Genomic DNA, 24289 nt, shown 5'->3' on the forward strand with positions numbered 1-24289 from the left:
TCAGGGTCCATTGGTCCCGGATCAAAGGGGTCTTCCTCTGGGGGGTGGCCCGCGGCACAGACCTCCAAAGACTTGGGGTTTTTTTCGGTCCTCTGATAACAGCGGTGGTACCACGGGAGAGTCTGCTTCTTTCTCCGCTATGTCTTTGTGGCTTTTTTCCTGGACTTTCAAGGCCTCAAAAATGCTTCTCCACCAAGGGAGCATGCGCTGCGCCTCGGCCTTCCCAGTTGTCGCTGCATCCCATAATTTCACCTTCACATCGTCCCAAAGTTCCTTCGTAAAAATACTAGATGCAGTCACAGTGGGTATTTTCACCTGCACCCATTGAAGTATTGCTTTGAGGTCACGACCAGGAGCATTTTTCCCATGCTTTCGCAGGAGAGCATCATTAAGCTCATATACATCTCTCTCTGGGGAAGATTCCTGATTTCCCATGTTTCCCACAGCTCACGTCTCTACTCCGGAGGGATTTCAGGCCGGCCGGCTCCTGCTTCCTTTCAGCAGCTCATTCGACGTTCTGTGGGACTCGCAGCAAGCCGTTCGTCGACCCATCACGTCGGGGTCACCAATTTGGCACGATTGAGAGACGGGACGCAGCTTGATGCGAGCGAGATGTCGTTTTATTACAGTTATCCATATATATTTGTACTTGTCCCTACCTAGCGTGTCTCACACTGATTGGTCTATCTTTTACATAAGGCACACACTGATTGGCTAACTAGCAGAAGACAAACTATTAATCAAGCATTTACCTTCTTCCAGCAACATCTTCTCTTACACAAAGAGTTAGCTCCTCTTCATCAAGGTCGGCTGCTCCCTTCTCCCTCAACCTTTCCAACCCGTGATTGATAAATAAACACCGGGCCATTCTTTCTCAGCCAAGCTTTTATCCTTATCTTATTCCTCCCATGGTTTACGACCGACAAGTTCCAACAGGTCTCCTTCTATCAGCTGAACGGCACTGGGAGTCCTGCTGAGAGTAGCCAAATCCTGTCCCACACCAAGGGGGATAAATGGGCTCCAAGGGGGCAGATCTGGGCTCCAAAGGGGATAATTGGGCTCTGAAGGGGATAAATGGGCTCCAAGGGGCATAAATAGGTTCCAAGGTGTATAAATGGGCTCCTGAGGGGGACAAATGTGCTCCTGGGGGGGTCCATTGGGGCTCTGGGGAGCCAGTGGGATGCGATGGGGTGCCCGGACCCCGTCACCAGGTCCCTCCCCTTTGCTCGTGGGGCAGCGGCAGTGACGTGGGTGCTGGTGGCTGTGGGACGCAGCAGAGGTAGGTGCCCTCTCCTGGGGGGCTGGTTCCTTTAGGGGGATCCCGGGGGGTGGGAAGGGGGAGCTGGAAGTGGGGGAACCGCATCCGGCTGCCCGGGACCCTCGTGGCTCTGGAAAGGGAAGTGGAGGGTTTCCTGCTCCCGCCTGCCCGCGGCCATGGGGAGAGGCAATGGCGGGCAGGCGGGAGCCTGTTCCTTCCTGGGGCTGGGAGCTCTGCCAGGGCTCCGTGTCCCACCAGGGCACCTCGGTCCATAGATAATCCTCGCTTGGACTCCTGTGTCCCATTCCCAGTGCCTGGGTCCCACCCCTGGCCTCCTGAATCCCAACCCTGGCCTCCTGAATCCCACCCCTGGCCTCCTGTATCCCACCCCTGGCCTCCTGTATCCCACCACTGGCCTCCTGAATCCCACCCCTGGCCTCCTGTATCCCACCCCTGGCCTCCTGAATCCCACCCCTGGCCTCCTGTATCCCACCCCTGGCCTCCTGAATCCCACCCCTGGCCTCCTGTATCCCACCCCTGGCCTCCTGTATCCCACCCCTGGCCTCCTGAATCCCACCCCTGGCCTCCTGAATCCCACCCCTGGCCTCCTGTATCCCACCCCTGGCCTCCTGAATCCCACCCCTGGCCTCCTGAATCCCACCCCTGGCCTCCTGTATCCCACCCCTGGCCTCCTGAATCCCACCCCTGGCCTCCTGAATCCCACCCCTGGCCTCCTGTATCCCACCACTGGCCTCCTGAATCCCACCCCTGGCCTCCTGTATCCCATTGCCAGTGCCTGTGTCCCACCCCTGGACTCCTGTATCCCACCCCTGGCCTCCCATATCCCATTGCCAGTGCCTGTACCCAACCCCTGGCCTCCTGTATCCCATTGCCAGTGCCTGTATCCCATTGCCAGTGCCTGTACCTGACCCCTGGCCTCCTGTATCCCATTGCCAGTGCCTGTGTCCCACCCATGGCCTCCTGTATCCCATTGCCAGTGCCTGTATCCCATTGCCAGTGCCTGTGTCCCACCCCTGGCCTCCTGTATCCCATTGCCAGTGCCTGTGTCCCACCCCTGGCCTCCTGTATCCCATTGCCAGTGCCTGTGTCCCACCTCTGGGCTCCTAGATCCCACCCCTGCCCTCCTGTATCCCATTCCTAGTGCCTGTGTTCCACCCCTGGCCTCCCATATCCCATTGCCAGTGCCTGTATCCCATTGCCAGTGCCTGTATCCAACCCCTGGCCTCCCATATCCCATTCTCAGTGCCTGTATCCCATTCCCAGTGCCTGTATCCCACCCCTAGCCTCCTGTATCCCATTCCTGGTGCCTGTGTTCCACCCCTGGCCTCCTGTATCCCATTCTCAGTGCCTGTATCCCACCCCTGCCCTCCTATATCCCATTCCTGGTGCCTGTACCCCATTCCCAGTGCCTGTATCCCACCCCTGCCCTCCCGTACCCCCTTCCCAGCTGCTCCCCCATCCCTCTCCCCACAGGATGTCCTCTCCATCGCTGGCCTCGGCGGTGGCGGCGGCGGCGGCAGCCTCGGACCAGGCCGTGACGGCCCTGGCGGAGCTGGCCGAGGCGCTGGGAGCACCGGACCCCCAGGACACCGTGACCGAGGCGCTGGTGCTGGCCGAGGAGGGGCTGGAGGTGGCCGAGGCGGCACGGGATGCGCTGGAGGAGGCGCTGGTGGCCGCGGTGGCCGCGGCGGCCCCGGCACCGGGGCCGGTTGCCCGAGGGATGTACAAGGCACTGGAAGCAGCCGCCACCGCCAGGCGTTCCCGACTGGAGCAGGAGCTGAGGCGGAACCGGTGCTTGCACCGGGGGCTGCGCATGGGCCGGGCCGCCGCACTCACGCTCATGGTCTTCTGTGGCATCCTGTGTGAGTATGGACCAGTATGGACCAGTATGGACCAGTATGGACCGGTACGGCTCAGTTCAGACCAGTAGGGAGCCCTGGAATGAGGACACTGGGATGACGACACTAGGAGCACTGGGGTGATGGCACTAGGATTAGGGCAATGGGATGAGGGCACTGGGATGAGGGCACTGAGAGTACTGGGAGCACTGGGATTAGGATACTGGGATGAGGGCACTGAGAGTACTGGGAGCACTGGGATTAGGATACTGGGATGAAGCCACTGGGAGGGCACCAGGAGTACTGGGATGAGGACACTGGGAGCATTGGGATGAGGATACTGGAAGGGCACTGGGATTAGGGCTCTGGGAGCACTGGGAGCACTGGGATGAAGGCACTGGGAGGGCACTGGCATGAGGGTACTGGGAGCACTGGGATTAGGATGCTGGGATGAGGCCGTTGGGATGAGGCCACTGGGAGGGCACCAGGAGCGCTGGGATGAGGCCACTGGGAGGGCACCAGGAGCACTGGGATGAGGACACTGGAAGCACTGGGATGAGGCCACTGGGATTAGGGCACTGGGAACACTGGGAACACTGTGATGAGGGCACTGGGAGGGCACTGGTAGCACTGGGGTGAGGCCATTGGGATGAGGGCACTGTAAGCACTGGGATGAGGATACTGGAAGGGCACTGGGAGGACACTGGGATTAGGGCACTGGGAACACTGGGATGAGGCCACTGGGAGCACTGGGGTGAGGACACTGGGATGAGGGCACTGGGAGGGCACCAGGAGCACTGACAGGGCACTGGGAGCACTGGAAGGGCAGTGGGATGAGGCCACTGGGAGGGCACCGGGAGCACTGACAGGGCACTGGGAGCACTGTGATGAGGGCACTGGGAGCACTGGGATGAGGTCACTGGGAGCACTGGGATTAGGAAGCTGGGATGAGGGCAGTGGAAGCACTGGGATTAGGAAGCTGGGATGAGGTCACTGGGAGCCCTGGGATTAGGAAGCTGGGATGAGGGCAGTGGAAGCACTGGGATTAGGAAGCTGGGATGAGGGCAGTGGGAGCACTGGGATTAGGAAGCTGGGATGAGGGCACTGGGAGCACTGGGATGAGGCCACCAGGAGCACCAGGAGGGCACTGGGAGCGCTGGGATGAGGTCACTGGGAGCACTGGGATTAGGAAGCTGGGATGAGGTCACTGGGAGCACTGGGATTAGGAAACTGGGATGAGGGCACTGGGAGCACTAGGATGAGGCCATCAGGAGCACTGGGAAGCCACCAGGAGCACCAGAAGGGCACTGGGAGCACCGGGATGAGGCCACCAGGAGGACTGGGAGGCCACCGGGAGCACCGGGCTGAAGCGGCCTCCCTGTCCCCGCAGTGTCCCTGGACGCGGTGCGGGAGCTGCTGGGGATGACCCAGGAGAATCACTTCGTGACCTGCTTGGCCACCATCGCCATCATGTGCCAGGCGGCGCTCCTGGGCCTGGCCACCTCCCAGCGGCACTTGGCCGCCGCCGCCAGCCTCCAGGACCAGCAGGCGAAGCGGTTCCTCCGCCTGGCCCGCGCCACCACCCCCGAGGGCACCGGCGAGGCCACCGCGGCCGCCAGCGCCGCCCTGGGGCTGCTGCAGGAGGTGAGTGGCCACCTCCGGAGCTTGGTGGCCGCCGTCAAGCAGGACCTGGAGGTGGCGGGAGGGAGGTTCCCCGCCAGCACCAACGCCCTCGGCGACACCGTGATGGCCTTGGGGACGACAGTGGGGGACAAGGAAGGGATGCAGAGGTTGGCTCGAGCGCTCGAGGCGCTGCCCAGGGATGAGTAGGGATGGGGACACCAAGAGGGTCCTCCTCGCCTTGGGGACACCAGGATGGCCTCTGGTCCATGTGGGGGACACCAAGAGGGACCTCCTTGCCTTGGGGACCCCCTGATGGCCCCTGGTCTGTGTGGGGACACCAAAATGGTACTCCTCACCTTGCAGACACCCCTATGTCCCCTGTCCCCCCATTAAACTTCAGGAACACTCCAAGCCCCTGTCATGTCACTGGGGGTTGGGGACATAGAAGGGACATGGGGGACACCAGCAGGGGACAGGGGTGTCCCCAGTGTCCCCAAGCCATGGGGGTGACAGGGTGAGGACACAGTAGGGCCATGTTGGGGACACGGGGGGACACCAAGGACCGTGAGTGGCCATGCTGGGGCCTCCTTGGAGACATTGGGGGACATCAGGGGACACCAAGGACCACTGGGCTGGGGCCTCCTTGGGGACATCAGGGAGCTTGGGGCTGCATCGGGGACACTGGGGGTCTGTGGGACCCCATTGAGGACCCTATTGGGGACAATTGGAGACACTGGGGGCCGTGGCACCCCATTAGAGACCCCATTGGGGACACTGGGGGCTGTGGGACCCCATTGGGGACACTGGGGAACACTGGCGGTCTGTGGCACCCCATTGGGGCCACTGGGGGCCACTGGGGGGCGGTGGGACCCTACTGGGGACACTGGGGGCTGTGGCACCCCACTGGGGAGATGGGGGGGTCCCATTGGGGACACTGGAGGGGGACACACACACATGGAGGGGGGGTGGCCGCCGTCATGGGCCGGGTGACGTCCCCTTGTCCTGCCCCCATGGGCTGGGCCTGGCCAAAGGCCGGATCCAGCCGCTTCCGCGCAACGTGCTGCTCCTGGGTCTCCTCGCCTTGTCCCCCCTGTGTCTGTCCCCCCCCCACGGCCACCGCTTATGGAGCCCCCCAAGGACACCACTGGGGCCGTTGTCCCGAGCAAGGTGGGGACAAATCTCGGACCTGGGGGGGGGGGGGGGGGGCGGACATGGGGGGGACATGGGGTGATGGGGGGGATATGGGGGTGGCAGGGCAGGGTCCTGGGGGGGGACATAGGGGATATGGGGGGCAGGGGAATGATGTGGGGCACAGCAACGGACAGTGGGGATGGGGGGTGATAGGCAGGGGGCAGGGGGGTGGCGGAAAGGATGGGGTGACAAGGGGGGACATGGGGATGATGGAGGTGACAGGGGGACATGGGGGGACATGGGGGGACAGGGAGATGATGGGGGTGGCAGAGGGGACATGGGGGGGATGTGAAAGACAGGGCAGTGCCAGGGGGACCCCAAATGGGACCAAACCCATAGACCCCCCCCCCCCAAGAGGGGGGAACAAGCGAACCCCCTGTCACTGCCCCCAGCTGTCCCCGGAGCTGCTGCAGCCACTGGTGACCGTGGTGGCCACATTGGGCCTCTTGGGAGCCCCCTCAGGGGGCATCCTCTTGGCCGGGGGCTCCCTGCGGTCCGGGCTGGTGGCCCTGAGCAACCGCGTCCACGGGGCCATGGAGCACGGGCACGGGGAGCCGACTCTCCTGCGCCACCGCCTGGCCACCGCCGCGGCCGCCGCCGCGGCCACCGTCACCCGCCAATGGCGCGAGGCCGTGGCGAAGGTGGAAGCCACTTGGGCCACCGCGGCCGAGGACGTCGCGCGCCTCAGGGACGCCTGTGGCACCGTGGCCACCGCGGCCACCAGCAGCACCAGCAGGGGTGACGTGGAGGCTGCGATTGCCCATGAGGACAAGGCGTGCTGTGAGCTGCTGGTGGCCGCCAGGGCGCTGCCGGTGGCCACCGATTTGGCCATGGTGGATGAGAAGGTGCAGAGACACGAGGCGTGGGTGGCCGAGGCCAGCGCCGGGCTGGAGGCGGCCTCCGAGGCCACCAAGAAGGTGGCGGAGGCCATGAAGGAGCCGGTGGAGCCTGAGGAGAGGAGACAATGGGCTGTGGTGGCCCAAGAGCAATTGGGAAGCTTGTTGGCTGCTTGTCACGGCGCCGCCAGCTTCTACGGTCACCTGCGGGGACACCTTGAGGACATCGAGGCCACTGTGGCGACGCTGGGAGGTGGTGGCCCGCAGGCTCCGGAGGTGGCCCCAGGGGGTGTCCCCGAGGCTCTGAAGGCAGCGCTGGTGGTGCCTGAGGTGCTGTGGACCGCCAGCGCCCGCCTGGCCAAGGGCCACCTCCTGAGGGCTGTGCGGCTGGCCCGGGACGTGCTGGTCAACCCCGATGCCACCAAGGCCGCCGCAGTGACCCAGCACTGTCAGGAGGCCACCGCCGCGCTCCCGGCGCTGCTGGCACCGCAGCCGTGGTAGAGGACGGTGGCCTCGGCGGGGACCGATGGCATCAACGTGGCTCTGCTGCAATCCTGCTCCCGTTGCTTTGTCCCCATGCGGGTTCCTGCTGGCCCCAAAGGGCCACCATGGCCATGGAGAGGGTCCTCCTGCCCCTGTGTTCCTGCCTTGTCCCCCCAAAGAAGATTAAATTGGGGTCTCCCACCCCATTGAGAAGGTGACACCCCCATGTCCCCCCCCCAAGGAGGTTAAATTGGGGTCTCCCACCCTATTGAGAAGGTGACACCCCCATGTCCCCCCTCTCAAGGCGGTTAAATTGGGGTCTCCCACCCCATTGAGAAGGTGACACCCCCATGTCCCCCCACCAAGAGGGTTAAATTGGGGTCTCCCACCCCATTGAGGAGGTGACACCATGTCCCCCCCACAAAGGGATAAGTGGCATCTCCCACCCCATTGAGAAGGTGACACCCCCATGTCCCCCCCCCAAAAGGGGTTATATTGGGGACCTGACCCCCATCTCCCCCCCTTTCCCCCCCCCAAATCAACCGCTTTTGGTGCTGCTCTTTATTGGGGGGGCCCCACCGGGCGCCGTCGGGTGCTGGGGGGGTCCCGGTGGCTCCGGGCGCGGGTGGGGGGGTCCGGGGGGAGCAGGAGGAAGGGCTGGAGCTGCAGCCGCTGCCGCAGGAGCCCCGTGAGCAGCAGCTCGGCCGAGGCCAGGGGCAGGCGCGAGCTCAGCGCCGGGCCCCAGCACCACGCGTCCGCCGCGCACGACACCACCACCCGCCGCGGCTGCAGGGGGAGGGGAACAGGGGGGTCAGTGCGGGGCCCCCCGACACCAATGGGCACCCCTTAAATCCAATGGGCACCCTCAATCCCAATGGGCACCCCCAAACCCAATGGGCACCCCTTAAACCCAATGGGCACCCCTTAAACTCAATGGAGACCCCTAACACCAATGGGCACCCTTTAAACCCAATGGGCACCCCCAAACCCAGTGGGCACCCCTTAAACTCATTGGAGACCCCTAACACCAATGGGTGCCCCCAAACTCAATGGGCACCTCTTAAACCCAATGGGCACCTCCAACACCAATGGGCACCGCCAAACCCAATGGGCACCCCTTAAATCCAATGGGCACCTCTTAAACTCAATGGAGACCCCTAACACCAATGGGGACCCTTTAAACCCAATGGGCACCCCCAAACCCAGTGGGCACCCCTTAAACTCAATGGAGACCCCTAACACCAATGGGCACCCTTTAAACCCAATGGGCACCCCCAAACCCAGTGGGCACCCCTTAAACTCATTGGAGACCCCTAACACCAATGGGTGCCCCCAAACTCAATGGGCACCTCTTAAACCCAATGGGCACCTCCAACACCAATGGGCACCCCCAAACCCAATGGGCACCCCTTAAATCCAATGGGCACCTCTTAAACTCAATGGAGACCCCTAACACCAATGGGCACCCTTTAAACCCAATGGGCACCCCCAAACCCAGTGGGCACCCCTTAAACTCAATGGAGACCCCCAACACCAATGGGCACCCTTTAAACCCAATGGGCACCCCCAAACCCAGTGGGCACCCCTTAAACTCAATGGAGACCCCTAACACCAATGGGCACCCCCAAACTCAATGGGCACCCTTTAAACCCAGTGGGCACCTCCAACACCAATGTGCACCCCCAAACCCAATGTGCACCCCTTAAACCCAATGGAGACCCCTAACACCAATGGACACCCCGAAATTCGATGGGCACCCCTTAAGCCCAATGGACATCCCCAAACCCAATGGGCACCCCCAATCCCAACGGACACCCCCAAACCCAATGTGCACCCCCAATCCCAATGGAGACCCCCAAACTCAATGGGCACCCCTTAAACCCAACGGACACCCCCAAACCCAATGGGCACCCCCAATCCCAATAGAGATCCCTAAACTCAGTGGGCACCCCCAAACCCAGTGGGCACCCCTTAAACCCAATGGAGACCCCTAACACCAATGGGCACCCTCCAAATCCCACGGACACCCTCAAACCCTATGGGCACCCCCCAACCTCAATGGACATCCCCAACACCAATGGGAACCCCTTAAGCACAATGGAGATCCCCAAAACCAACAGGAACCCCCAAGACACCAACGGGGACCCCCAACCCCAGTGGGATCCCCGATGCCAATGGGGATCCCCCAAGACCCCCCCAATTCCTCTCCCAACCCGCCTTGGGACCTCCCAGACCCCCCTCAAAGGCTTTGGAACCCCCCTCCCAAGCCCCATTTCATCCCCTCCCTGGTGGCTCTGGGACCCCCATGTGACCCCCCCTGCCTCATTGGTGTCCCCTCACCCTATAGGTGCTGGGCATGGTGGGCAGGAAGGTGCCACCGCTGCAGGTGATGATGTCCTTCATGTGCTCGGGCTCAGGGCGGACGCTGGGGGTGACGTGGATCTCGTAGCCCTGAGGGGACATGGAGGGGACATGGGGGGGGACACGTGTCCATTGGTCCATCCCTGAGCCCCTGGGACACACCTTGGAGACACCAGGAAGATGTTGGGGACACTCAAGGGACACAGGACACCTTGGGGACACAATGAAGACCTTGGGGACACCCAAGGGACGTCAGAGATGACACAACTTGGGGGACGAAGACACTTCAGAGGGGACAGAAGTGCTTTGGGACACCCCTATGGCCACCCCAAAGCCCTTGATGGGACCAAGGCCACGTGGTGAGGACCCAACTCAATGGGGACAAGGCCACTTTAGGGACCCAGGGCCACCATGAGGCCACTGGGTGACATCTCCAGCATTGAGTCCTCAATGGGCGCCTCTCTTGCTGTGGGGACAAGGCCACTTGCAGGGGGCTCAGGGCCCTTCAGAGACCTTTGGGGACCATTGGGGCTGGTCACCTGGAGCAGGGGGTGGCGGCGGGCGCGCTGCAGGGCCTGGGCCAGGCTGAACCCGAAGTGATGCTCCTGCTGCTGGTCCTGCACCAGGAAGGGGCCGGTGGCCAGGACGTGGCCGCTGCTGGCGCTCTATGGGACAATGGGGACAGCACGGTGGCACCGCAGGGGCCCCCCAATGACACCCCAAAGACCCCTGTCCCCACTGAACACAAGGATCCCATGTCCCTTTGTCCCCAAGAGTCCCTCCTCTGTCCCCAAGAGCCCCTCCTTTGTCCCCAAGGGCCACCACGCCCCCAAGGGCCCCTCTCCCTTGTCCCTTACAACCCCCTTGTCCCAAAGGGTCCCTTCTTTGTCTCCGACGGCCACCATGTCCCCAGGATCCTCCCTTTGTCCCCAAGGATCTCTCCTTTGTTCCCTAGAACCTTCTCCTTTATCCTCAAGGTCCCCCCTGGTCCCCATCCCACGTAACTAAAACCCTTGCCCCATGTCCCCAAGGGCCACCCATGTCCCCAAGTGCCCCCTCCCCTGACCCCTCCCCGCCATGGGACCTTGTGGAGCCACTCTGGGGTGACAATGGGGACGCCGCGGGCCAGCGCGCAGAGGAACTTGACGGTGCGTCGGACGCGGTCGGTCACCAGGTGGGTACAGTCGAACACTGAAGTGGCCATTGAGCCCCCCAGGGTCCTCAGGGCCACCTCCATGGCCTTGGAGGCCACCACCCCTGTGAAGAGAACCTGGGGACAGCATAAAGACACGTTGGGGACACATCTGGGGTGGCCACCACCTCCATGAAGACCACCTGAAGATGGGAGGAGACCATGGGGACCCACTGGGGACATCCCTGTGGTGGCCGCCACCCCCATAAAGACTCTCTGAGGATGGGGGAGCACCATGGGGACACGCTGGGGACATCCCTGGGATGGCCAGCACCCCCATAAAGACCATCCGAGGATGGGGGGGCACCATGGGGACACATTGGGGACATCCTTGTGGTGGCCACCACCCTCATAAAGACCATCTGAGGATGGGGGGGGCACCATGAGGACACGCTGGGGACATCTCTGGGGTCACCCCAGGGCCATGGGGGACCCCCCAAGGTCCTGATACCCCTTCTCCATCCCATAATACCTTGGGGGGGGTGGAGCCACGGCTGCGCCGGGGGCGGAGCTGCGGCACCTCCACCTCTGTGGGTTCCTCCTCTTCCTCCTGGGGGGGGCGGAGCCACAGTGTGAAACCACGCCCCCTTCCCAACAAGCCACACCCCCACGCTGCTCTCCACCAATCAGCAGCCAGCAGGGGAGGGGACATGCCACACCCAGGCCCCACCCACCACCCTGTAGGCCCCGCCCCTCCAGCCACACCCACCTGTGCATGCCTCCCTGCTAGGCTGGTCCCTGCCCGGGGGGGGCGTGGCTTGGCTGGCGGGGGGCGTGGCTCCGGCGGCGCAAGGGGGCGGGCCCTCAGGCGGGGGCTGCGCCGCAAAGGGGCGGGGCCAGGAGGAGCCCCGCCTACCTCCGAGGCCACGCCCCCTTTAGCTCCGCCCCTTCGGCTCCTGGCCAGGCGCTGGCTGCGCCGGGGCCCCTATGGGATTGGAGGGGGTGTCAGTGACGTCACAAATGGGGGGTGTGTGATGTCAACGGGGGGCGGGGTCACGCAAAAGCCCCGCCCCACTCACCTCCTCCTTGGTCCCTTCCGTGGGGGGGATGATGGTGGCTTGGGGGGGGTCTTGGGGGGGCTCTTCCTCCTCTTCCTCCTCCTCTCGGGGGGGGCAGAAGAGCTGAGTGGGCTCCTCAGGGTCCCAACCTGGGGGTGAACCTGGGGGGGGGGCCACGATGGGGACTCAAAGGATGGGGAGGGACATTTGGGGGACAATCAGGGGTCTGGGGGGGGGGTACCCAGGTCTATGGGGGGCCAGTTGTCCCATGGGCGGGACCCCAGGAGCCTGGGGGTGACACAGGTATGGGGGGGGCACCCAGGCTTTGGGGGAACCCAAGCTTCAGGGGGGTCACCCAGACCTATGTGAGGGGAGGCTTTGGGGGACACCCAAGCATATTGGAGGGGACCCAAGTATCTGGGCAGGGGACATCCAGGAGGCCATGGGGGACCCCGAAATGCCCAGATGGACCCCATAGAACATGAGGGGGACCCCGATGTTGGGGGGGAACCCCGATATGTCCAGGCCACCCACCCTTGTCTGCTGGTGGCAGGAAGCTCTGGGTGGGCTCCAGGAACAGGTCAAGATCTTCTGGGTGGGGAGGAAGAATAAGAGCCATGAGGGGGGACCCCAACATCTGGGGGGGACCCCAAGGTGGGGGGGGTGGACACCCCACTTACCATCGCTGTCACCCTCTGTCACATCAGCACCACCGGTACCATCCAAATGTGGGTCCAGATGTTGGGATTTGGGGGTGGAGGCATCCATTGGCACAGCTGGAACCTGCACCAGGGTCTTCATGTCGTGTCCCTGGGCCTCAACATCTGGATTCGGGGCCACCACGTGTGGATGTGGGGGCTCCACATCTGGATATGGGGCCACCATGTCCGGATTTAGAACTGACATGTTCAGATTTGGGGCCTTCGCATCTGGATTTAGGGGTTCCACATCTGGATTCGGAGACCCCCAGTCTGGATTTGGGGTCTCCACATCTAGACTTGGGGCTACCATGTCTGGACGTGGGGCCTTCACATCTGGATTTAGGGTCTCCGCAGCTGGATTCGGGGCCTTCACGTCTGGACTTGGGGCCTTCACATCTGGATTTAGGGTCTCTGCAGCTGGATTCAGGGCCTTCACGTCTGGACTTGGGGACTTCACATCTGGATTTAGGGTCGCCACATCTGGATTCGGGGACCCCCAGTCTGGATTTGGGGTCTTCACATCTGGATTTAGGGCCCCCACGTCTGGTTTTGCAGCCCCCACATCTGGATCTGGGGTTAAATCATCGCGCTTTGGGACCACCCCTCCATTGCTCCTGGAGTTTGGGGCCGTTTTCCAGCTGTTTGGGGCTGTCTCGGCGCCGCTGCCCACAACATCTGGATGGGGGGAGGGTCGGAACCGGATGTGGCTCTGGAGGCCCCGAACATCTGGAGCCGGAGCCACCTCCCCCACGTCGGTGTTGCTGCTCTCCAGAGAGGGGGGAACAGCTGGATTTGGGGGCACGGCCACCACATCTGGCTCCGCAGCAGCCCCCTGGCCCCCCGGCTGGGTCCCAACATCTGGAACACCCCCACTGCCCTCCTCCACGTCTGTGTCACTGTCACCAGGGCTGAGGCCGCCAACATCTGGATTTGGGCTCTCCATCACCACCACTGGGTGCTTCCGGGGTGCTCTGGGGTGCAGACCACGTTGACTCAGCTCCTCGTCTTCCCCATCGGTGTCACTGGCCACCCCCAGCTTCCAGCCTTCCCGCTGCGGCTCCTCAACATCTGGCTTCGGCGTCTCCATCACCAAGACTTGCTCTTGGCGGGCCAACCTCTGGCTTTTGGCACGCCCAACATCTGGACTCGCCGCCTCCTCCTCCTCCACATCTGTATCACTGTCCACCAAAAGCCTCAGGAGTTTGGGCTGGGGCCCTTGACCACCTGGATTCGGGTTCTCCAGCCGCACATCTGGATTTCGCGGGATGTTCCGAGGGGGTTTCGGAGGCCAAACCTCTGGATCGGATGTGGCCTCCTCCGCATCTGTATCGCTCTCCACCAGGAGAGCCGGGCGCCCTCCAGCAGCACGATTTGGGGGCTCTGCCTTCACCTCTGGGTCTCTGGGGGCTGGTTTGGGGCTTTCAAGGGGGCCAACATCTGGCTGGGCTCTATCCTCCTCCACATCTGTATCGCTGTCCACCACGAGCAGCTGATGTCCATTGTGGGGGCTGCCAACAGCTGGCTTGGGGCTCTCCAGCTCCACATCTGTATCGCTGTCCTCAAGTGCCCCGTGGCCATTTTGGGGAGCTCCAACATCTGGATGTGGAGCTTCAACCTCTCGCCCTGGAGCTCTGAGCACGGTCGGGGCCCTTCTATGCAATTTGGGGCACGCAACATCTGGATGGAGCTCCTCCTCCTCCTCCACATCTGTGTCGCTGTCCACCACCAGCACCCTGCCTTCATTCTTGGCCCCCTCAACATCTGGAGTGGGGCGTTTGACCGCCACATCTGGGTCACTGCTCACCTCCAGGTGAAGAGGAGCCGCCACATCTGCATCGCTCACCGCCAGATGTTGCACATCTGCACCCCCGACTTTCTGGGGGTCCGGAGAGCGCTTCAGGGGGTGAACAAGACCCACTTGTGTCCCCACATCTGGAGCTGGGGGGCCCGGATGGTGCTTTGGAGCTCCTCCAACATCTGGATCTGGGGCGCTTTGGGCACTGAGACGGTGCCTTTTGGGCCCCCCCACATCTGGATCCAGGCTGGGGAGGGACCCATCTGGCGGGTGCCCCCCCGTGGGGCTCCGGCAGCGCTTTGGGGCTCTCCAAACATCTGGGTGCACATCTGGCTCCTCCACCGCTGGCCCCTGCCCTATGGAGGCCTCAGCTACTTGGGGGGCTGCAGGACCCTTCAGGGGACCCCAATAGTGGGGGGGGACAGGGGGCAGGACCTACCGGTGCTCCCCACGGTGCTGAGGCCTTGGTGGTGCCTTCGGAGCATGGTCTGGGGGGGCAACAACAACTGCCCCATAGAAACAATTGCCCCCCTCCCCCCAGTGGCCCCTAAACCACCCCCCTTGTGGCTAAAAGACCCCCTCAACTACCCCCCCGGCTTCCAAATGTCCCTCCCCAGCCCCAGGGACCCCCAAATTGCCCCATAAAGCCCCAAACGGCCCCCCCAACAGCCCCACAAGGCCCCAGTCCACCCCATATGACCCCAAACTGCCCCAGGGACCCCCCAACTGCCCCAGGGACCCCCCCAACTGCCCCAAGGACACCCCAAACTTCCCCACAAGGGCACAACCTGCCCCATGGAGCCCCCGAACTGCCCCACAAGGCCCCAAACTGCCCCATATGACCCCAAATTGCCCCAGGGACCCCCCAACTGCCCCTCGATCCCCCCAACTTCCCCATGGAACCCCCAACTGCCCCACAAGGCCCCAAACTGCCCCATGGACCCCCCCAACAGCCCCACAAGGCCCCAAACTGCCCCATAAGGCACCAAATTGCCTCATGGACCCCCCCAACTACCCCTCGACAGCCCCAACTGCCCCAGGGACCCCTTAACCTCCCCATGGACCCCCCCAAACTGCCCCATATGACCCCAAACTGCCCCAAGGACACCCCAACTGCCCCATGGACACCCCCAACTGCCCCACAAGGCCCCAAACTGCCCCATATGACCCCAAGCTGCCCCAGGGACCCCCCAACTGCCCCAGGGACCCCCCCAACTGCCCCACAAGGCCCCAAACTGCCCCATATGACCCCAAATTGCCCCAGGGACCCCCCAACTGCCCCATGGACCCCCCCAACTGCCCCACAAGGCCCCAAACTGCCCCATATGACCCCAAGCTGCCCCAGGGACCCCCCAACTGCCACAGGGACCCCCCCAACCCTCCTCACGGGGCCGCCATCGCTCACCCCTCCCGCGCCACTGGAGCCCAAGCCCCGCCTCCCTCACCCCATTGGCCAGCCCCACCGCGCGTCCCCGCCCAGCGGTCATCCCATTGGCTGCCGCGCACGTCCATAAAGAGAGGCGGGGGGGCGGTCCTCCGGGTCCATCGCGGTAAAGGAGGGGCGGTGCTAAGAGCGACAGTCCAATGGGAGCGCGGTGAGAGGGTGGTGCTGGCCAATGGGAGCGCGGGGCCGGGCGGCGCCTCTTTGTCTATATGAGGCGCCGCGGGGCTGTGGGAGCCGCCATTGCTGCCGCCGCCGCCGCGCTCAGAGCTCCTGACTTAAAGGGGCCGCGCCACCGATAGGCGGAGGGGTAAGAAAGACGAGCTCCATCCACGACCGGGTGGGCCCCACCGCTCCGGTACCTTCACCGCGCCCAGCCCGACCCGCGCCGCCACCATGAGGGAGATCGTCCACATCCAAGCGGGACAATGTGGCAACCAGATCGGCGCCAAGGTGAAGGGCGGGCGGGCTGCGGCGGGCCATAGTGGTGGATCCCCCTTCCCCCCCCATTCATCCCTCCCATCGCGGCGCAGCCCCTTTAAGAAGCCCCTCCCCTCGCCCAGACAAAGGCGGACCCGAATCGGGGCGATTTTAGCCCAAAACGGCGCTTTTCCCGCCCGTTTGGGGGCCCCGAGGGGGAAGCGCGGATCCCAAAGCGAACGGTTCGGCCCCAAAATCGAAGCGGTTCGACCCCAAAATGGAGGGTTTTGGCCTCAAAATGTGGCCCCCCGCCCCCCCCCCGCCTTCTCACGCGGCTCAAAATGGCGGTTTCCCGCCGCGCCTCGGGGTAGCGGGGCCCGAAAGCGCCTTTTCACCCCCCAAAAGCGCCTTTTTTATCCCCAATCCCCTCCTTTTTCCGCCCTAAACCCCCATTTCACCACATTTTCCCCAAAATTTCGATTTTTTGGGCCGATTCGGCAACTTTCAGCCTTCGAAAGGGGCGTTAAAGCCCTAAAATGGCGGGATTTAGCCCCAAAATAGGCGTTTTCACACACGAACGATGCTTTAAAACCCGAAATTGCGCTGGTTTTACCCCAGAATCACATCAATCCGCCCCTTGCTGCGTGTCCCCTCGCAGAATGGCGTTTTTGCCCTAAAAAACCGGCTTTGCACCACCGTAAAAACGTATTTTGACCCAAACCAGGCGTTTTCTGCATTAAAATGAGGGGTTATACCCCCAAAATGAAGCTTTTTGCCCCCCAATCGGGGCGTGGCGCCCACAGTGGTTTCAGCAACCAAAAAGGGGGTTTTCTACCCCAAAATGAAGACGTTTAAGCTAAAAATGAAGGATTGCAGCCCCAAAATAGGGGCGTGCCTCCCCTCAAGAGGCTCGTTTGGCTCCAAAATGGGCTTTTTTTTCCCTTAAAATGCGATTCTTTTGTCCCAAAATGGAGATTTTCTTGGTCAGTCTTCAAATAGGGGGTGGGGTGTAAAAATAGAGGATTTTTAGCCCCAAAATAGAGGATTTTGGCTTTAAAATTGGAGTTTCCAGTTCCCAGATGAAGGTTTTTCAACTACGGAGAAAGCTTTGTTCTCTATAATGAGAACTTGTGCCCTAGAATTGGCATTTCTGCCCCCCAAAAGGAGATTCTCGCCCTGAAATGAAGGTTTTTTTGCCCAGAATTATGCTTTTTGTCCCCAAAGTGGGGTTTTTTAGCGCTAAAATAAGTCTTTCTGCCCCCAAAAGTGTTTTCCAGCACCAAAATGGAGGTTTTCCTCCGCACAGGAAGAGCTTTGTTCTCTGAAATGGCATTTTTCAGTCCCCAAAAGGTGGATTTTTGCCCCAAAATGGCCTTTTGAGGAGCAAAAAGGAGCTTTTCGGCCCGAAAATGGATTTATTTCAGTCCAAAGGGGTTTTTTTGCTGCTAAAATACGGGCTTTCACACCCCAAAATGGAGGAATCCAGCCCCAAAATGGACGTCCGCAGCTGAAGAATAGCATCTTTGTGCTCCGAAATGCATCTTTTCTGCCCCCAATTAAGCAGTTTTGCTCCAAAATTGAGACTTTTTTACTCCTAAATTGTTTTTTTAAGGCAAAATGATGCTTTAAGCCTCAGCATGAGTGATTTAGGCCCCAGAACAGGCTCTTTTCCACGCCGGAATGATTTTATTGCTGCTTCACAATAGGATTTCCCCCCCATTAACATGGTTTTCAGCTCCAAAATGGGTATTTTTGATATCAAAATCAAGCTTTTCCTCCCAAAATGATGATTTTTGTCCTAAAATCAACATTTTTAGCCCCAGAACAGCATCTTTGTGTCTCCAAACCAACTTTTCATCCCTCACAATGGAGGTTTTTCAGCCACAGAATGCGATCTTTGTTCTCCAAAATGCCTAAAATGAGCCTTTTGGACCCCAAATTTGTCTCCTGAAATGGGGTTCTCATCCTCAAAATAGCAGTTTTTAGCTGCCAAATCAGCTTTTCCCACCCCAGAATTCCTATTTCTTCGTTTTGCAGCTCAGAATTAAAACCTTTTTGTTCCCAAAAAGTGTTTTGTAGTCTTAAAACAGAACTTTGCACCATAAAATTAGTTATTTTTATTCCCCAAATGAACTTTTTCATCCCATCCTGACAATTTTAGCCACAAAATTCTTCTATTCCACCCCAAACCACCATTTTTAACCAAAAAGTGCCATTTTAATCTCATTAAACCCCTGTAAATGCACATTTCCAGTCTCCAAAATGATGCTTTTTAACCCAAATCGCTGTTTTTAAACCCATTTCTTCACTGCCAGCCCCAAAATTGGGGGTTTTGGACCCATTTTCACCTTCAGGGCGTGGCTCTACCCCCCCCCCCCCCCCCATGACCTTGATGGGGGGTTTGGGGTCCCCACTCCCTCCCAAGGGGCAGAGTTTGGGGCTAAACCCCTCGATTTTGGCACTTCCTCTTTTACAAGGGGGGTTTGGGGCAGAAAAGGGCAAATTTGGGGTAAAAAGCAGCTTTTTGGAGGCGCCGCCATTCAAACGCTGCTTCCGGTTCCCGCCCGCCCGTTACTTTGGCCACGCCCCCCGTGCCCAGCGAGGCCACGCCCCCTCGGGGGGGCGCTCCACCCCCATTGGTCTGCCTCCTTATGGCTCCGCCCACAGGGGCAGGCCACGCCCCTTCCTACTCCCCCCCACCCCTTGGGCTGGCTCCTCCAATCAGCTTCCAAAGCTCAACCGTGCCAGCCAATGGGGCTTTCCCTCCTCCTATAGGCCCCACCCCCTTTTAAATCGCAGCCCACCCTCCATTCATCCCCAGCCCCAATGGGACCAAGGGGGGTTGGACCATTTTGGGGGGTGGGGGGGGAAGGAAAGGGGGCGAGGCCTCTTTGACCCCCCCTTTTCGCCCCCCAATTAGTTCTGGGAGGTGATCAGTGATGAACATGGCATCGATCCCACCGGCACCTACCACGGTGACAGCGACCTCCAGCTTGACCGCATCAGTGTCTACTACAATGAGGCCACCGGTAGGATGTCCCCATCACCGTGTCCTCACCACCACGTCCTCACCACTGTGTCCCCAGCACCGTGACCCCATCATCACTGTGTCCCCACCACCATGTCCCCAGCACCACGTTCTCATCACCATGTCCCTACCATCGTGTCCCCGCAACCACGTTCTCACCACCACATCCCCACCATCATGTTCCCAGCAGTGTGTCCTCACCACCACGTCCCCACCACCATGTCCTCACCATCACGTCCTCAGCACCACAACCTCACCACTGTCCCCCCAGCACCACGTCCTCACCACCACATCCCCACCACCGTGACCCCAGCACCACGTTCTCACCACCACATCCCCACCATCGTGTTCCCAGCAGTGTGTCCCCACCACCATGTCCTCACCATCATGTCCTCACCACCACAACCTCATCACTGTCCCCCCAGCACCACGTGCTCACCACTACATCCCCACCACCGTGACCCCACCACCATGTCCCCACCACCATGTCCTCACCATCACGTCCTCACCACCACAACCTCACCACTGTCCCCCCAGCACCACGTCCTCATCACCATGTCCCTACCATCGTGTCCCCACAACCACGTTCTCACCACCACATCCCCACCACCGTGTCCTCACCACCATGTCCCCAGCACCACGTCCTCACCACCACCGTGTCCTCACCACCATGTCCCCAGCACCATGTCCTCACCACCGTCTTCCCCACCACCACGTCCCCACCACCATGTCCTCAACACTGTGTCCTCACCACCGTGTCCCCAGCACCATGTCCCCAGCACCACGTCCTCACCACCGTCTTCCCCGCCACCACGTCCCCACCACCGCTGTGTCCTCGCCACCATGTCCCCACCACCGTGTCCCCACCACCATGTCCCCCCCACCATGTCCCCCCCCTTCCCCATCCAAAACCTAACCCTAACCCCCATCCACCTCCTTGGCGGGGGTTGAGGGTGCTGTGGTCACCGTCACCACCACCTCACCTTGGTGCCACGGTGCTGTCCCCAGGTGGGAAGTATGTGCCAAGGGCCATCTTGGTGGACCTGGAGCCTGGGACCATGGACTCGGTGCGCTCAGGACCCTTTGGGCAGATCTTTAGGCCGGACAACTTTGTTTTTGGTGAGTGTTTGTGTCCTCCCCATGTCCTCTGAGGGGACCCATCGTGGCCGTTGCCTTCAGTTGGTGGCGGTGAGACTCCCAGTGGTGGCCCCTTGGTGGCCATCACCATGGGGTTGGGTGGTGCAGTGGTTCCTGGGGTGCTGGTGGTTCCCCATTCACACATCCCTCCTTAACGGCCCTCAGATGCTTGTCACAATGGGGCAGGAGATCACTGTTGTCCCCTTCTTGGTGGCCGTGGTCTCTCGTGATGTCCCCAGTTGGGTTCTGGGAGGGTTTTGGGGTCACTAAAGGGGTTGTGGGGCCCCAAATTAGGGCGATGAGGCTTCTCTGGGGCATGGGTGTCCTGCAGTAGCTCAGGGTGCCTGTGGAGGTACCCAAAGGAGAATGATGGAGGTCCATGAGGAGCTTCAGGTACCCAAGGGTGGGCTGGGGGTCTTCAAGAAGAGTCACAAAAGGTCTCCAATGTGCTTGGGGTCCCCGAGGAAGGTAATGGAGGTCCCCAAGAGTGGGCTGGAAGCACCATGGGGAGTGGTGACCTGGGTCTCCAAGGAGTTCAGGATCCCCAGGGGTGGGATGAACATCCCCAAGGAGGTTGATGGAGGCCCACAAGGGGTGGCATCAAGGTCCTTGTAATGGTTGGGTTGGTTTGAAGGTCCCTAGAGGCGGGATTGAGGTCTCCAAGGTGGTCGGGCTTGCCTTGGAGGTCCCCAAAGATGGGGTGGACATCCCCAAGGAGGTTGGTGGAGGCCCACAACGGTGGGATCAAGGTCTCTGTGGTGGGCAAGGTTGGCTTGAAGGTCCCCAAAGATGGGGTGGACATCCCCAAGGAGGTTGATGGAGGCCCACAACGGTGGGATCAAGGTCTCTGTGGTGGGCAAGGTTGGCTTGAAGGTCCCCAGAAGCGGGATGTGGGTTCCCAAGATCCTCAAGATGAGGCTGGGGGTGTTGGAGGAGGATGATGGAGATACCCCTCAGGCGATGAAGGTCCCCCAGGTCCTCAAGGTTGACCTGAAACCCCCCAAACTGAGCAACCAAAGCCCCCAGGAGCTCCTTGGTGACATCCCCACCATGTGTGTGTGTCCCCCCCCCAGGCCAGAGCGGCGCCGGCAACAACTGGGCCAAAGGGCACTACACGGAGGGGGCCGAGCTGGTGGACTCGGTCCTGGACGTGGTGCGGAAGGAGGCGGAGAGCTGCGACTGCCTCCAGGGCTTCCAGCTGACCCACTCGCTGGGTGGTGGCACCGGCTCCGGGATGGGCACCCTCTTGATCTCCAAGATCCGGGAGGAATATCCCGACCGCATCATGAACACCTTCAGCGTGGTGCCGTCGCCGAAGGTGTCGGACACGGTGGTGGAACCCTACAACGCCACGTTGTCCGTCCATCAGCTGGTGGAGAACACGGATGAGACCTACTGCATCGACAACGAAGCTCTCTACGACATCTGCTTCCGCACCCTCAAGTTGACCACCCCCACCTACGGGGACCTCAACCACCTCGTCTCGGCCACCATGAGCGGGGTCACCACTTGCTTACGCTTCCCAGGGCAGCTCAACGCCGATCTCCGCAAGTTGGCCGTCAACATGGTGCCCTTCCCGCGGCTCCACTTCTTCATGCCGGGCTTCGCGCCCTTGACCTCCCGTGGGAGCCAACAGTACCGGGCCCTCACCGTGCCCGAGCTCACCCAACAGGTCTTTGATGCCAAGAACATGATGGCAGCTTGTGACCCGCGGCACGGGCGCTACCTGACGGTGGCCGCCGTCTTCCGGGGCCGCATGTCCATGAAGGAAGTGGACGAGCAGATGCTCAACGTGCAGAACAAGAACAGCTCCTACTTCGTGGAGTGGATCCCCAACAACGTCAAGACGGCCGTTTGTGACATCCCGCCCCGTGGCCTGAAGATGGCCGTCACCTTCATCGGCAACAGCACGGCCATCCAGGAGCTCTTCAAGAGGATCTCGGAGCAGTTCACGGCCATGTTCCGCCGCAAAGCCTTCCTCCACTGGTACACGGGTGAGGGCATGGACGAGATGGAGTTCACCGAGGCCGAGAGCAACATGAATGACCTGGTGTCCGAGTACCAGCAGTACCAGGATGCCACCGCTGAGGAAGAGGAGGACTTCGGGGAAGAGGCCGAAGAAGAGGCTTGAGGTGGTGGGTTGGCCATGGAGAACCCCCTCGTCCTTCAGCGTTGTCCTCGGAGAGCCCTCGTCCTTCACCGTCGTCGTCAAAGAGAGCCCTCGTCCTTCACCGGTGTCCTTGGAGAGCCTTCGGCGTCATCCTCGTCCTCCATCGGCGTCCTCAGAGCCCCCCCGGCCTTGGGTGTCATCCGTGTCCTCTGTCAGCTTCAGTGGTGTCCTCACAGAGCCCCCCCGCTCTTCACTGGTGTCACCATTGGCCTTTGTCATCACCCTCATCGTGCACCATGCTCCTTGGAGAGCTCCCGGCCTTCATCCTCCTCCTCAGGGAGCTGATGTCCAGCAGGAGAAAGCTCTTGGCCTTCATCGTGGTTGTCCTCCAAGCCCTCGGCCTTCAGCGTTGGCACTGGAGAGCCCTTGGGCCTTCATCATCATCCTGGAGAGAGGATGGGGCTTCAACAGCATCGTTGGCACCAGAGAGTTCTTGTTCTTCATCATGGTCACTGAAGAGTCATCGTCCTTCATCATGGTCACTGAAGAGTCCTTGTTCTACATCATGGTCACTGAAGAGCCCTTGTTCTTCATCATGGTCACTGAAGAGGCCTTGTTCTTCATCATGGTCACTGAAGAGTCCTCGTCCTTCATCATGGTCACTGAAGAGTCCTCATCCTTCATCATGGTCACTGAAGAGTCGTCATCCTTCATCATGGTCACTGAAGAGTCCTCGTTCTTTATCATGGTCACTGAAGAGCCCTTGTTCTTCATCATGGTCACTGAAGAGCCCTTGTTCTTCATCATGGTCACTGAAGAGCCCTTGTCCTTCATCACCACCACTAGAGAATCCTTCATCATGGTCACCAGAGACCCCCAATTCTTAATCATGGTCACCAAAGAGCCTTTGTCCTTCATCCTGGTCACTGAAGAGCCCTTGTCCTTCAGCAGCAGCACCACAAAGTCCTTGTCCCTTCATCCTGGTCACTGAAGAGCCCTTGTCCTTCAGCAGCAGCACCACAAAGTCCTTGTCCCTTCATCCTGGAAGCTGAAGAGCCCTTGTCCTTCAGCAGCAGCACCAGAGAGTCCCAGACCTTCCTCATGGTCACTGAAGAGCCTCCACCACCACCACTGGTCCATGAGGAGCTCGTGTCCTTCACCCTCCTCAGCCCCATCCCACCATCACCTGCACCAGAGGCCACCGTGTCCCCACCGCCGGGGGGGTGACACCACTAAATTATTGCCACCGCCCCTCTCCCCCCCCTCTTCGGGGGCTCTCCTGTCCCCTCCCCCCGTGTCCCCTCCCCCCATTTTGGGCCATTTTTTTCCCCTTTTGAACCTTTTTCCCCTCTTTTTTTCGTTGGGTTTTTTTTTTTCATATTGAAAAGCCGCCCCCGGGCGAGGAATAAACCCGGGATGGAAAAGCCACCACGTGTCCCATGGGTCACCTCTAGGATGTCCCCTCTGGCTCCTCAGTGGAGCTCAGCAATGTCCCTTCTGGGGTCCCCAAAGTCATCGTGAGAGACCCAGAGCCTGGGGGCAGAGGCAGCAGCTTTAATGATTTGGGGACATGGGGACACGTCCCCCCCACCTTGGGGATATGCCAGGCCCTGGGGTGGTGGCACTTTAGGGACATGGTGGCACTGGGAGGTGGTGGCACTTGGGTGAGAGGGGTTCTGGGGTGGTGGCATCGTGGGGATGGTGGCACCATGGGGACAATGGGATCCAGGAGTGGTGGCACCATGGGGACACGGGCTCCAGGGGTGGTGGCACCATGGGGACATGGGCTTTAGGGGTTGGTGGCACCATGGGGACATTGACTCTGGGGTGGTGGCACTTGGGTGAAAGAGGCTTTG

At 61.0% G+C, this 24289-nt stretch overlaps 4 protein-coding genes across 4 annotated transcripts; 3 read left to right on the forward strand and 1 right to left on the reverse strand.

Annotated features, from left to right (window-relative positions):
• The first annotated feature begins 1224 nt into the window (after positions 1 to 1224).
• Positions 1225 to 5151, forward strand: LOC115603455. Its single transcript, XM_030475356.1, has 3 exons — positions 1225 to 1279; positions 2753 to 3141; positions 4508 to 5151. The coding sequence occupies exons 2-3, from the start codon at positions 2754 to 2756 to the stop codon at positions 4945 to 4947; spliced, it is 828 nt and encodes a 275-aa protein (XP_030331216.1). The 5' UTR covers positions 1225 to 1279; position 2753; the 3' UTR covers positions 4948 to 5151.
• A 610-nt stretch (positions 5152 to 5761) lies between these two features.
• On the forward strand, positions 5762 to 7468 carry LOC115603457. Its single transcript, XM_030475358.1, has 2 exons — positions 5762 to 5907; positions 6324 to 7468. Exons 1-2 carry the CDS (start codon positions 5863 to 5865, stop codon positions 7266 to 7268), a joined length of 990 nt encoding a protein of 329 aa, XP_030331218.1. The 5' UTR covers positions 5762 to 5862; the 3' UTR covers positions 7269 to 7468.
• A 328-nt stretch (positions 7469 to 7796) lies between these two features.
• Positions 7797 to 14798, reverse strand: MDC1 (mediator of DNA damage checkpoint 1). Its single transcript, XM_030475357.1, has 10 exons — positions 14737 to 14798; positions 12482 to 14668; positions 12336 to 12392; positions 11823 to 11962; positions 11513 to 11728; positions 11276 to 11353; positions 10696 to 10881; positions 10151 to 10276; positions 9591 to 9701; positions 7797 to 8036 (listed from the first exon to the last, which is right to left on the reverse strand). Exons 1-10 carry the CDS (start codon positions 14780 to 14782, stop codon positions 7812 to 7814), a joined length of 3372 nt encoding a protein of 1123 aa, XP_030331217.1. The 5' UTR covers positions 14783 to 14798; the 3' UTR covers positions 7797 to 7811.
• A 1103-nt stretch (positions 14799 to 15901) lies between these two features.
• On the forward strand, positions 15902 to 23861 carry TUBB (tubulin beta class I). The gene is made up of 4 exons (XM_030475359.1): positions 15902 to 16191; positions 19079 to 19187; positions 20195 to 20305; positions 21397 to 23861. The coding sequence occupies exons 1-4, from the start codon at positions 16135 to 16137 to the stop codon at positions 22452 to 22454; spliced, it is 1335 nt and encodes a 444-aa protein (XP_030331219.1). The 5' UTR covers positions 15902 to 16134; the 3' UTR covers positions 22455 to 23861.
• Positions 23862 to 24289: the final 428 nt, after the last annotated feature.

This window comes from Strigops habroptila, unplaced genomic scaffold (assembly GCF_004027225.2).
Source record: "Strigops habroptila isolate Jane unplaced genomic scaffold, bStrHab1.2.pri NW_022045635.1_ctg1, whole genome shotgun sequence".
In the NCBI taxonomy this organism is placed as follows: domain Eukaryota; kingdom Metazoa; phylum Chordata; class Aves; order Psittaciformes; family Psittacidae; genus Strigops; species Strigops habroptila.